The following is a 13,694-nucleotide window of genomic DNA, read 5'->3' as shown; positions in this document are numbered from 1 at the left end:
TTTTTCCTGGTGGCCTTTACTGTAGGAAGAAGCTTTAAGTAATTGTTGAAACCTACTCGTCCAGCGCAGCATTGCCGCTCTGTGTTTGGTGTAAAAAAGCTTTGCTTGATTCACCAAACAGAAACTGTAGCTCTCAGTAATGTTGCTGCCGTGTGGTATCTGTGGGCACTGGAGAAACCCAGTGAAGTCCACTGGAAGGTGAGGCCATTTCTGGATGGGGCTGTGTTATGTGGGACCTGTTCCATCAAACCTGGCTGCTCTAGCAGCGATGAAGGATTTTTTAGTGGTTTTTTTTTTTTTTTTTGCCCCCTCCAAGAAGGATTTAGACCGGAAGCCTAAATATGCCATGAGTTAGGACTAAAATGCAACTTGTCTCTTTCTCAAGCATGCGCAGACGTGTGATTTGGCTAAGGGCACACAAGGTGCTCCTTCAGGGAAGCATCTGCAGGAGGAACCTCCACGCGTTTGCCCACACGGTGCCAAAGGGTGCGATTCTCCAGCACAGTCTCCCAGCTGGAAACTAACGGACCAGGGAGGGGAGTCAGCGTGAGGCGGAGCAGTTGCTCCTCTCTTTGCGGTGACCCGCGCATCGAGGGCGAGCCGAGCTCCGGTGTCCCCAGCAGCGCTCCCAACCACTTGCCTGCAGCAGTGAGAGCCAACGGCCAGGAGAAGCCAGTTGCCAAATCCCCCGGCAGAGAGCTTCCAGGGCAAACGGAGGGGCTGGGGCCAAGGTGCCAAACTGCAGCTGCTGTCCTAGCTGGGTCCCTGCTCTCCTCCATCCTCCAAGCCACCAGGGTCAGCGCCCTGCAGGGCTCCCCACCGATGTCGCTGCTAGAAGATGTGATCCTGGAGAACGTCAGCTGGGCTGCCGAGGAAGCCCAGGGCAACGAATCCTCAAAGCACGCGTTTTTCTCTCTGGATTATCAGCATGTCCAAGTCCCCTTTGAAATCACGCTCTGGATCATGCTTGCATCCTTGGCCAAAATAGGTGAGGTACCTTGAGAGGGATGGGGGTCTCTGTGGGGATGGGGTGGGCAGGGGTGGGGTGGCCTTTGTGTCACCTCTCCTCCAATCTTGGAGCCTGAGGTAACGTGCCAAGTCCTAAGGATACACATACTGTGTGTAAAACGTACTGCACGCATGGAAAATAACTACCCGGTTGCATTTTTGGAATGCAACGTTGGAAATGGTGGTTTCCCATCTAGGAGGTCATGCCTCTGCATGCTGTTCTGTTAGTACAAAAAATATTAGGCTTTCCAGGAGAAGGGATTTTATTTAAGTGCAGCATGTGCCCAGGTGTGCTTCCATCTCGATGAGCTTGCCAGCTACGCTACATGCAGGTTGTCCACTGACATCTTCATCTTAAAATGAATCCTCCTTGTTCTTATAAAAGGGTCCTGTGCCTGGCCAGCTGCAAGGAGTAATTCAGTCCATGTGCAGGGTGTTATACAGCCTAAAATAAAATCCCTTTGCATCGAGGAGGTTATCTGTGTAACAACACCTAAGAAAGGATATTTTGTATAACTTGGACTTTTTTTTTTTTTTCTTTGCAAAACTGGGCATAGGAAAGTCAAAATTATATATTCTCCCCCTGCCACCCAGGAATTGTGTTCACTTCTGTTAAATTACAGCTATAAAAGTTATTTTACAGCATTTTTTTCTTTATTTTTTTTCCTCAGAAGGGAGAAGCCTCTCAGATTCAGTCAGATGGAAATTGTCTTTTTATTTTGCTGTTCTTGATTGGACATTTTTCAGTGTTGCCTTTAGCTTTAAGTTTTAATGATTAAATAATATTAAGATTATAAAGTGCACCATTTATAATTAATAGGAATGCTTCTTGTGTTGGTTTTTTTTTTCTTAATGTGTGGAAGGAATCTGTGTTGTGTTTCAAATGAGCAGTTGCTCTTTATGTTAGTGCTGAAGGTAGCCTGTGAACCAGATTACATTGTAGGTAATTACACTTTTTTTATTTGTGCAGATTATTTCCTTTTTCTATATGTGTATTACCTAAAAAATATATCTCTAACCTTATGCTGTGGTGAAAAGCAGTCTGAACCAACAGTCTGGTCTTTTCAGTCCTTTTTCAGATGTTTCTAGCTGATATCTATTGAGTGACTCCACCTTAATTGCGTGTGTTTGTTACTGGTGCTCTGAGTGGAGCCCGATGGGGGCGGGAGCGTGGGGGTCTTCCTCGCCCCGACCAGGAGTGGTTGGTGCTCTTTAGCCAGTTTGGGCTGGTGAGATAATACATTTTTTTTATTTATCCCTCCCCTTCCAGGGTTCCATCTCTATAACAAGCTGCCTTCTGTTGTTCCCGAAAGCTGTTTATTGATATTCGTAGGACTCATCATGGGGGGAATCATCTATGGCTTAAATGACAAGTCACCGCCCGTTATGGACAGCGATATCTTTTTCCTTTACCTTCTACCACCCATCGTGCTTGATGCAGGTTACTTCATGCCCAGCCGTCCCTTTTTTGAGAACATCGGCACTATCCTCCTGTACGCGGTGGTGGGGACGATATGGAACGTGTTTGGGATCGGCTTTTCCCTGTACGGGATCTGCCAGGTGAAAGCGTTTCGCCTGCAGGACGTGTCACTGCTCCACAACCTCCTGTTCGGCAGCCTGATCGCCGCCGTGGACCCCGTGGCTGTGTTAGCCGTCTTTGAGGAGATACACGTCAACGAAAAGCTACACATTTTGGTCTTCGGCGAATCGCTCCTGAACGATGCGGTGACGGTGGTAAGGACGAGCTTTTATTATGAGTATTTAACGTCTAGAGGGAAGATGGGCAGGTGCCAAGAGGTGGGATGTGGGATCTGCAGAGGGAGAACAAAGGCATCAAGAGCCTCTTCTAGCAGAGGACTCCTGGCCCACTTCTCTGGCCTCGGGTCCTGAGAAGCTTTCAGGTGAACATCTCTTCAACGGTATGTCTTGAGGCAGAAGTGCTGTAGCACTCCCCTGGTAGGAGCCTGACCTCCAGAGAAGGATGCTAACCCTTGGCTGGCAGAAATCCATCCCAGCAGTGTATTTTAGTCATTGCTACATATGGCCGTGTCTAGTGAGTAACTTGGTGACGGCTGTTTGTCTCTTGTTTTTCATCCAGGTGCTCTACAAGCTATTTCGATCTTTCTGTGAAATGCCAACCATCAAAACTGTGGATGTTTTTGCTGGAGTTGGAAAATTCTTTGTGGTCGGACTAGGAGGAGTGTTAGTAGGTCTTACTTTTGGGATGACCGCCGCCTTTACCACGCGGTTCACCAAGGATATCCGGGTCATCGAACCGCTCTTTGTCTTCCTGTACAGCTATCTTTCCTACCTCACTGCCGAGATGTTCCACCTTTCGGGGATCGTGGCGTAAGTATGTCCCAGCATCTCACCTGTCCAGGAAAGCTTTCTGGCTGTATTTACTGAAAAGTATCAGTAAAAGTTTTAAAGTAAGTTTGCTTAGTAGTTGGAAACCTGTGTACAGCAGCGAGGAGCGAGTCCAAAAGCCTGTGGAGGAGCGGAGAGCTGTAACCCCGTTGCACACATTGCAGTTACACGTCAGTGGCAGTAGCTGCAAGTCACAAGCCATGCAGATGACTGCCACTGGGCAAGCTTCCCATGGCTGGTCAGCTTATGGAGGCTGTTGAGGAATGCTTCTTTGAGCTCCATGGTTTCTGTTTGGAAACCTCGGACATCCAAGCAGTGAGGTGTTAGTAGATTTGGCAGAGCCAGGAGAAGCTTTCTTGGCATGTTTTGTTATTGTCCACACATCGCCTAGTCAAAACCAAGATTTGAAGAGCTACAAGAAGTATTTAAACAACTCCTTGGAAGGGTTTGGTCTCAGTGTACAACACGTCTGTTGTAGTGTCCCCCTCCCCATCCGCACCCCTCCCCACCAGCTGGCTCTGGGTGGTGGCCCCAGAGGTGGGGACTGAGCAAAGCGAGTCATGGGGTGGGAGCTGTGTATCCCCTACAGAGCCAAAAGCCTGGCCATACTCCTGCTGTTTGGGAGTGGAGGCTGTGAGGAAACCTCTGCTTTGAAGAGTCTGACTTACCGCCGCAGTTCAGGTGCAGCTCTGGAGTTTGGTCCCCCGAGTGACAGTGTCTCCCGTCCTCTCGATCTCCACTTGGAAATCTGCTTCAGCCACGGTTCTCAGAGGCTTCAAAGGTGCTAAACCAAACTGCTTGCAGCTTCCTACAGCGCAGTCAGCCCCGTACGCTCTTCAGTCTCCAAAGGGCTTCGGAGTGCGGCGGGTCTCTCGGTGAGCTGCCGTGCAGCAAGGGCAGCACGCGGGGTGCACGGGGACCCCCGTCCACAGCCCAGCCCCACGCCCGCTCCCCGCTCCCGGGCAGCTTCTCCGGTCATGAAGCCAAACGACTTGTTTCTGTAAATTCAGTCTTTCACAAATGGTCGTTTATAGACAATACAGTTAATTTATTTTTCTTTTTATTGGGGAGGTCTCTTGATAAAACGGGTAATTTTGGGTCAGATCCTTCACTTTTAAGGGATGCAATTGAACCTCGTGCTTACCTCGTCGTGCATTTCGCTTGCAGAGCAGGTGCTGAGAAAAAAACAGATGCAATAATCCTAATGGTCAAAGAAAGCTCACCTGGGAAAGCAGAGACAGACGAGAACCAGAGCAATTCAGTCCTGGCTTCTGTGGGCTGGTATCTGTTGCATTTGGTTCTCCTACCTGAACTTCAGTCAGCTGGGGCTGAGGATCACAACGAGCTATTTAATATTTCCCAAAAGACTGTAAAGTGCACTTAGACTGCATTGATAGCTACAGTGCAAACAACTATAAATCTGACTTTTTTTTTTTTTTTTAATTTTTATCTTGATTGTTCTGTTGGGTATCACTAGACACAGAGTATCTGGAAGATCTATTTTAAAACTAATGATACTGCTTTGGATATAAACCATTCCTATATCTGGCAGATTTTTTTTCCTTGAATGGTTAATGGAAGCAATATCCTAGCATTACTGAAAACAATTCTAGCTCTGGGAATAGGTGAGAGAAAGCCTATTTATAGGGATGTAAGTCAGAACGGTGAAATAAATATGCTGCATAATCATCACAGAGCAGAAAACATTCAATCCTAATGGTGTCTCCTCCTATCAATCACAATCTACTGTACCCATTATGGAACCCATTTTCCATTCTTTTGAATAATGCATTGTTTCTAAAGCAAAACAATTGCAAAGGCAGCTGAATCCTGCACCGCTGGCCTTATAATTGCCACATTATAAATGCCTCTTTCATATATCTTGATTTCAAACAATTCATTCATTTGTGACCAGGGAATACTATATTATAAGAAGCAGATCTTGGCAGTTTGTTTCTTTGAAAAATAATATGATTGCCAAAAAAATCAATTCTATGTAGTCAAAGAAAAAAATAATCTGTGAATGCAACCCAATCCGCTAAACAATTCTGCAAATGTTTTTAGTTTGATGCCCCTGCCCTGCCCCAGTAGCAGTGTCCATCTTTGAAGCTGTGGCAGGACAGGTCAAGTTTATACCTTCTCCGTGAATCCGGAGTGAGCCCATATCCATTCTCTGATAAGTGTTCCCAAACCAGGGCTCTGGAATTCACTTGACCATAAACATTTGTTGGGCTTCTTTGTTCCTAGGTAGAACTATTTTACCCACTATTTATTGAGGCCAGTACAGAAAAGAAGAATTCATTATTTTCTTTTTAGCCTGTGGTTCAATCCCTGTTACTCTTTCTAGCTCAGTGCTTTAAGCAAAGTGGATCAGTCAAAAAAGGGTAAATCAAAACCGACTGATTTCAGAATATTTTTAAGTATTGGTACATTTTTTTAGGAGGTGAAAGATGTGAACTCACACAGCATTAGTTGAAAAACGGATTTGAGTCTTGGACTCATGCTGCTGGATAAAGCGGGGTCTCTTTCCCCAGCAGGGTTACCGTGGCTTTCCTGAGTCTGACCTTTCGTGTCCTGCACCTTTAGTACAAGTCCTCTTCCTGGAGCCCAGTTTTAATTTCAGGCAAATCCAGATGTTTCTTTCTCCTTCAAAAAAAGTATGGTGTGTTTTCACAGTAATGAGGAAAACCAAATAACAATTACTTTTAAGTGATAGATATAGAAATGTGTTGCATGCATATTGGGGATTTTTTTTGTTTGGATGCAAAGCCCTGTAATCAGTAACTCACAGTGGGCAGAAGCGGATATTCATTTGAAAAAAGATTTTATTTTTCTTCTAATTTCTTAATTGTTTTCCCAACCAAATATCTGATAAGTATTTTCCCGTAATAGTGTTGCTGATTTGCTTAGTGCTTTAAGTACAGCAGAAATGAATGTCGCTGCTGCCCGTTCTGCTGCCTGGGCCCAGCGGTGGGTGCTGAGTGGCGGTGAGGGTGAGCTGGGGGCTCGCTGCTGAGCCAGAGGGCAAGTGGCCCTCACTCCGCGTCGGGTGGCGGTGGTGCAGGTGAGGAGCAGCAATGCAGTGGACGACAGCATCTTCCCGAAATAAATACATAGCTGTGGAGGAGAGAATCGGGGTCTTTGGTTTCATACAGTTCATAAAACCACATCCAAAAAGAAAAGCTGGGGAGGGGCTTTGTACGGGGGGGTGCAGTGACAGGGCGGGGGGGGGATGGCTCTAAGCTGACCGAGGGCAGACTTAGGGCAGATACTGGGAAGAAATCCTTCCCTGTGAGGGCGGCGCTGGCAGAGGCTGCCCAGAGCAGCTGTGGGTGCCCCATCCCTGGGGGTGCTCAGGGCCAGGCTGGACGGGGCTGGGGGCAACCTGGGCTGGTGGGAGGTGTCCCTGCCCCTGGCGGGGGGCTGGGGCTCGGGGGGCTGTCAGCTCCCTCCCAGCCCAAACCAGGCTGTGATGCTCTGATTCTAACCAGAGCACAGGCAGCTCTGCCCATCTGCAGGCTTGCCAGGGGGCAACCCTGTTTTTTTTCCATCACAACCCCCAAAATGCAAAGAATCTCCTTTGTGAAATTCTGCGGTTAAATGTGATGGTTTTGCTGCAAAGCAGTAGTCGCATGGCTCTTTTCTGACCAGCTCTTAGCTGAGAGGATATGTTATGGATGATGTGGTGCAGGGGCCACCACCTATCCTAACACCTATTTGCATCTATATGGGTCACTTACCTGTCCTGGTCACGGCTTTGTAGCTTTCGGTTAAAGCTGGTGTTTAAAGCCAGTCTGCCAGACCCAGGTACAGTTCTGCAAGCCAAGGATCTTCTGTGGCCCTGTCTGCGCTTGATGTGATATGAAGAGAAACCGCTGTGTCCCATGTGAAAGGAATTTTTGATGTGATAAAACTGTGCGGATGGCGTTACCAAATACCAATGGAAAGCAGGTCTCAGAAACTTAAAACTGCTTTTCTGTCGCTGGTAAAATATTTAGAACAAAATGTTGCTGTCCAGGTAAAAACATAAAAGAAATATGGAACTTTGGCTCTTCGAGTGCTCAATTATTTTGACCTTTTAAAACTGCTGGCCTGATAATGTATTTATTTGAAAAGCTGATGGATTAGGCTAACCACATATACCCTGCAACTTGAAGAACCAATTATCCATGAGAAATTGCAAGGCAGAAGTTTTAATTGGTGCTGCACACTTCTGAATTGACCTTGGATATTCAATACCTGAGGAGGTCAGATGTTCTGACTACAGCAACAGCATTTCTTGGCTCGTTGTGCAGCCTTGTGAGTGTGCTTTAGTGTTTTATTGTCTGTGGGTTGCGTGGAGTCGATGGCTTCCTAGCTGTGCCCAAATAACCTACTGTGCCAGCCCCGTCAGGCTTAGAAATACACAGCGTGAGCTATGTCATGAGTTTCTCCAGCTTTAGACTGGGTTCGGTCCCTTGTGTGAAGGGTACAGCACTGGGGCTGCTCTTAGACTATGCTGATCCAGAGTCCTGCAAGAATCTGTTGTAGTGACCAGACACCATCCAAACTCACAGGAGTCCTATTTACACGTCTCATGCTGAGAAACAACTCTCCCGTTCCCTCGAATGTCTTTCTCTCAGCCAGGCAAAACAGGGGATGGGGACTGCTAAGCATGAAACTCTTCAGCCCAGGTGGTTGGAGTTAAAGGGCTGAAAACAGGTTGTTGTGATGGGAAGAGCTGGGTGCAGTTAATTGTAGGTATGGCTGTGTAGCTATAATAAGTGCAATAGACGGCAAGTTGTTTATCTGTTAAAAACCAGATTCAGACAGTCTGGTTGACCTGCATAGTATCTTATCATCCTGGTGGTCCTCCTGATATCATTGGGCTGATGTAGGAATTGAAGCACCTGCAAATACCTAAGACCTGACAAAGCCGATTTGTTTTTAAATAAATAACAATGTGTCAATTTTATTGTTTTGTTTTCATTTTCTCAGCATCATTGCTTGTGCCATGGGCATGAAACGTTACGTGGAGGCCAACATCTCTCTGAAGTCTCACACCACAGTCAAATACTTCATGAAGATGTGGAGCAGCGTCAGTGATACCCTCATCTTCATCTTTCTTGGAGTTTCCACCATTGGAGAAAATCACGAGTGGAACTGGCCATACATTTGCTTCACTGTCATTTTCTGTCTCATTTGGAGAGCACTAGGTATGGTGAAATTACAGATTTTATTTTTTTTTATATCTATAACCCTTAAGCAGGGTGTCAGCTAGGCAGGACTGTGTCCAGATGGCTTTTGAGTATCTCCATGACTGGAGACTCAACAACCTCCCCGGGAAACCTACTGCAGCCCTTGACCAGCCTCATGGTAAAAAAGTGACCAAAGTTTGTGTGTGAATGTATATATATGTGTATATGTATATATATATATATATCTCAAGAGGAAGAGAGCTATGCATGAAAATACTCCTCTGATAATTATGGCTAACAATAACCTTCTTGAGATGAGTTACAATGAAAATCTGAGTCCTGGTCCCGGCATACTCTGGGATCCTGATTTCATTCGTTGTAAACGACTAGAACACCAGGTGCAGTGTTCTCCCATTGTCCCCAGTTGTACCAGCTGGTTTAGTGTTCCGAGAGGCTGATTCTCCAGTGCCTCTTACAGTGTGCAGTTACTGTCACCTACGTGGGTGCGGAGTGGAGTGCCTAGCTCCTCAGTTATGGATGGTTGTGTATATTAACTGTGTCTGCAAATGGAACAGAGCTCGCGTTTTGGCAAAGAATTTGAGAGCTAAAAGTATTCAACGGGATTTATGTTTATGAACCACAAAGAGAGTGAACTCAAATTTGATAGACATTTCGAGAAATTGCTTAAATAGGCCAGGCCATGATTAGCAACACATAGCGGAATGGGTTTCATTAGCTGGTAATACAGGCCAGGGTTTGTTTTAGTAACTGCACCATAAACATACTTGGAAACATGCTTATTAGTCAGTTATGTGTACATTTTAATGTTTTGTTATGATTAAGTGGTTTGCTCTTAAATGACTTGCTCAATGAAACAAGTTCTGAGTGAGTCTGACTTTTTCTAGTTCAAAATGTCTTTATTGCAAGACATAAGGAACACAGTAACATTATGAAAGTGCAACCAGACTGCTGCAGCTCTCCAAACGCTGCTCTTCTGATTGCATCCTCTAATTATGCAGCACACTATTAGCGCAGGGCTCAGCACTGCAGCCAGGAAAGAAACCCCTCTTTCCATTCAAAATTCCCCTTAAATTAAATGAGAATACACAAACCAGGGCTGAAGATAGTCTTGCACAGCTGATGTTGTGCCTTTTCTGCAGCACCTTCCTGGAGAGCTATAAGCATGCCGGGAGGATGCGAGCGGGGCAGGGTGCTGCATGAAGCTGGGCTGGGAAACACCTGCCTTGGAGATGGTGCTTGGGAGGAGAGCCCTACCTGCTCGACGTGCCCAGCAGCTCTGGAGCTGCTGGAGGCACTGGTCCAGAGCTGGGAGGTGCCCAGGGAGTTTGCTTGCAGGAATGGGGGACTCTTGTGATGATGGTGCTGGGGTTGGGTGTCAGCTGTGCCCCGGTCCTTGGTTGGATTCTCCCTCTCCTCTCAAACAAGAAATGATTTTGCTGAAGCCTGGGGACTGGAATTACTTTGATATCAGAGAGATCATCTGAAAAGCAAAATACATTAATTGCATGACAGCACTAACATTCAACTGTTATCCAAGCACCAACGAGGCTTCCTTCTGCTCTTTCTGAAGGTATCTCTCTAGAAGAAGATATAATCTGCTCAAAATGATTAATTGTATGTAATTTCTTGGAGCAAACTGGTCTTGAATTAGTTTAGGGCATGCTAATAATAATAATTTATGAGGAAGGATTAAATTAAGACAAAGGCCAGGATATCAGATCCTGTAAATTTTGTTCCTTTAAATCCTTGGCACTGTGTGAGCTTTACCATAGCCGCAGATGTGATCTGAGGTACGCTTTATTTAACGTATTTATTTGTTCTTAAGTTACAAAGAACCTTGACACTGAAGTACTTCATGCCTGCTGGTCTGGGCGCCCTTTCCACAGAGCTCCAGAGCTGGGGAAGGTGTTGCAAGGTTCGGTTAGTGAGTTCCCTATTCCTAAACAGCGCTGGCTTTTTGTTTTCTTCAAACTGCGCTGACATGCAATCAGAGTTCAGATATTTTTAGTTGTATGTGTGTGGGAAGATGTTGGATACGTACAAGTGCACTGTTTTACAAACACCCTTTAGAAAAACCATAGTGATGTGGATCCAGCTAGTTCCTAGCAAAAGTCAGTGACGGCCTGTGTCATCAGTTCTCAAAACAGCCGTATATCTTCAGGAAAGAAGATGTTTATTGTATCTGTTGGTATTAAGATCACGGCTTACTGATTTATGGCCTGACTTTTTGTACCTTTCTGCATCTGTTTATGTATTTGCAAATGACTATAATTTACATCAATTGCCATGTCACCTTGCGCAGTCTTAAATTTGCACAGTGTAAATCTTTGAGTGAAAGATTTGTGAAGAAACATCATTAATGCAGGCAGAATATAGCTACTTATCCAAGCTGCTGCTTAGAAACTTTTGGAAATTGGAGGGTAACCTGTGGCTAAGCTGTTGCTGATGGTTTGCCTCGAGAGCATTTTTAACCCAAGCAATTAAATAGTTTGTTATCACCAATTAGAATAAATCAATTAAGATTTCAATTAGGTTCTGAGGATCTGGCGCCGTATCATTATATGGGTAAAGTTTCAGCTGACACATGACCATAGAATGGCCCTATAAAACTTAATTAATTACCATCAAAATAAATGTGCTCATACATCCTCTGTTGCCAGTAGTTCTTGTTTGTTCAGCATTTAGCTGATGCTTAACACCGAGTCACCAGGTGGACAGTGTGTTCTGGGGACCCACGGTCATGGGAGCAGGATGACACAAACACCCCTGTGGAGCTGAGTCCCGAAAGACACTCTGGTTTCCCAGCCGGACTGTGGTAAGCACAAGGCTGAGTTAAAAACCAGGAGAATTTGCTACAATATGTGCTACCTAAATACTTACAGTCGTACAAACCCCCAGAACTGTGGCCATTCAATGGTGTTTGCAATCCCCCAAATCAGAAATGTGTTGGGGATTAATTTTTTATCTGGACAAATCACATGCAAACCTTTTGGACCAGGCTGGAAGCAAAGCCCTTTTCCAGTGGGATGTTGGGAACTTTCCACTTTGGGCCCTGGTTCCTTGTGACCGGTGTTTACCATTTCAGTGATGTTTCACTGTAAAATACATCATAGGATTGAGTTTTATCAAATTGCTCCTTTTGTTTGATGTGCTCCCATCTTCTTTCCTGCTTTTCAGGGGTTCTTGTGCTGACTTTCTTTGTGAACAGATTTAATGTGAACACCATCACCAGCAAGGACCAATTCATTATCGCCTACGGGGGTCTCCGAGGAGCTATTTGTTTCTCTTTGGTTTTCTTGCTCCCCGACTTTCACAGAAAGAAGCTTTTCATTGCAGCGACAACTGTTGTCATCCTCTTCACTGTGTTTGTACAGGTAAAACAATCTCGGTGTCACCAGGAGATGTAAAGAATGAGAGTGACTTATTTTCCAGACAAATAACTGGTACTAAGCCATTAGATGGATATTAGGATTTACCAGTCATTAAAACTTCCCCTCCGTTGAGTGGCTAGGCGTGTAAAAATCTAAAATTATTACTGAAAGAGGCAGAAGTGTGAGAATGTGTCACACGTTCATGAGGCTGGCTAGCAGTTGTTGACTTACAACGTGTGTTGTATCATTTTCCATGATAACTTGTCCCATCTTTGATCTGGTCCACCCGTATTGGGGTAGCAGTGGTGAAAACGGTGAAGGATGTTGCTGGCATAGGTTTCCTCTCTGGAGTAGTGCTGTAGTGCTTCTGCATGTTCTATGGGAGAGCAAAGCCAATGCAAACCAATCTCTACAACTAGTTTGCTCTTTGAGCAAGGTAAGAACTAATTTTTATTGTAGATCTTGTCATGAACTGAAATGCCACCTGAGCCATGCAGTAATGAAGGTCAGTTTTGCTGATCCCAAAGGTGAGAAGGTGGAGGATGACTGGAAACACTCTAAACGCTCTGAACATTGACAGCAAGAATTTTAAGAGGTTTATGGTTTGGTCATCTCAGTTTTGGTAGCTCACAAACGGGACAATATAAAGGGACCTAATTTTGAAGGAGTGACTTCCTAATGTTTTCTGAGAAGTTCCATTTTACTGGTGCATCCAAGAGCTGAAGCCACAACAGACCTTAGTTGTTCATCAAAATACTTTATATATACATCTGAGATGTTTTTAAGTTCATGCAGCAAAGCAGCTGCGGTTATTTTATGATGATGCAGCAGGAAGGGGATTGCTTTAACTGGAGAAAAAAATGTGGGGGTGTGACTTGTTATACCAGGCAAGGAAAATCAGAAGCAAATAAAGTCATAGCACATTTGATTTATTTGCCTCTAACTTTTCTTTTATAAAGGAACCCTAAGCCCTGTGTCTACCTTCTTTCTCCTTCTGCCCTGGCGATTCTTGGGTTGTTTCCCACCCAGTGGGAAAACTTCTGTGAGTGAGTGCAACCTGCCCACATCACGGAGTGGTTGTGGACGTGTTCATCTGCCAGGGTAGGAGAGGGAGGTGGACCTTCACAGCACTGTTGCTCAGAGATATTTGATTTATTGTTTCAAGCACGAATGTACTATCTTTTTCCTGGGTTTGTTTTTTTTCCCCTTTCTTTTTAAAGACTGTTTTTTGCCGTGGGTGTGTTTTGCAAAGCACAATCCTATATGAAGGCTGTAGGAGCACCTGCAGCTTGGGCTGCTCCTGGGGAGCCCATGGGAGGTGGTACATCTGCCCCTGGCTGCTGTCACACAGCGGACAGGGTCCCAGGCTGGCCAGCCTGCTGCTGGTACTGCTCTCCTTACTAACGTGCCTTTATTTGTCACGGATTCTTAATTAGCACCCTCCAGGTGTATGATGGGGAAAGGCTGTGCCTAGAGCAGGGAGAACCCGAGTTGTGAGGAGTTCCTGTGCTGCAGGGCTGGGGAGGAGCAGGCAGCGGCTCTCGGCATTGCTGTGACATCTAGTGGTGAGAGCCTCCGTGCTTCCTCGGTGGGAGGAGGTTGTGGATGTGCCTCCCCTCTGCCCAGCAGCGAGCCTGTAGGGGCAAGCATCCCTTCCCTGAAATCCACCTTTTAGTTCACCTGGCAAATGCTGTCATATGCGAAGGAGGATGCAGAGGATGGAAAAACTGGGGCTGTCCGGTTGCAAAGT

General features: G+C 45.6%; 1 protein-coding gene across 1 annotated transcript in view; it reads left to right on the top strand.

Moving 5' to 3' along the window:
- Positions 1-611: 611 nt before the first annotated feature.
- LOC121097635 (sodium/hydrogen exchanger 2-like) overlaps positions 612-13,694 on the top strand; it is a 30,936-nt gene continuing 17,853 nt past the window's right edge. The window contains exons 1-5 of the mRNA XM_040614783.1: positions 612-988; positions 2,279-2,742; positions 3,107-3,357; positions 8,353-8,570; positions 11,751-11,947. Coding sequence (XP_040470717.1) covers positions 823-988; positions 2,279-2,742; positions 3,107-3,357; positions 8,353-8,570; positions 11,751-11,947 — 1,296 coding nt within the window. The 5' untranslated portion in view covers positions 612-822. The remainder of the gene's footprint in view (positions 989-2,278; positions 2,743-3,106; positions 3,358-8,352; positions 8,571-11,750; positions 11,948-13,694) is intronic.

Source organism: Falco naumanni, chromosome 14 (genome assembly GCF_017639655.2).
Source record: "Falco naumanni isolate bFalNau1 chromosome 14, bFalNau1.pat, whole genome shotgun sequence".
Taxonomy (NCBI): Eukaryota; Metazoa; Chordata; class Aves; order Falconiformes; family Falconidae; genus Falco; species Falco naumanni.
The sequence above is the reverse complement of the archived record's forward strand: the minus strand, read 5'-3'. Positions and strand labels throughout refer to the sequence as shown.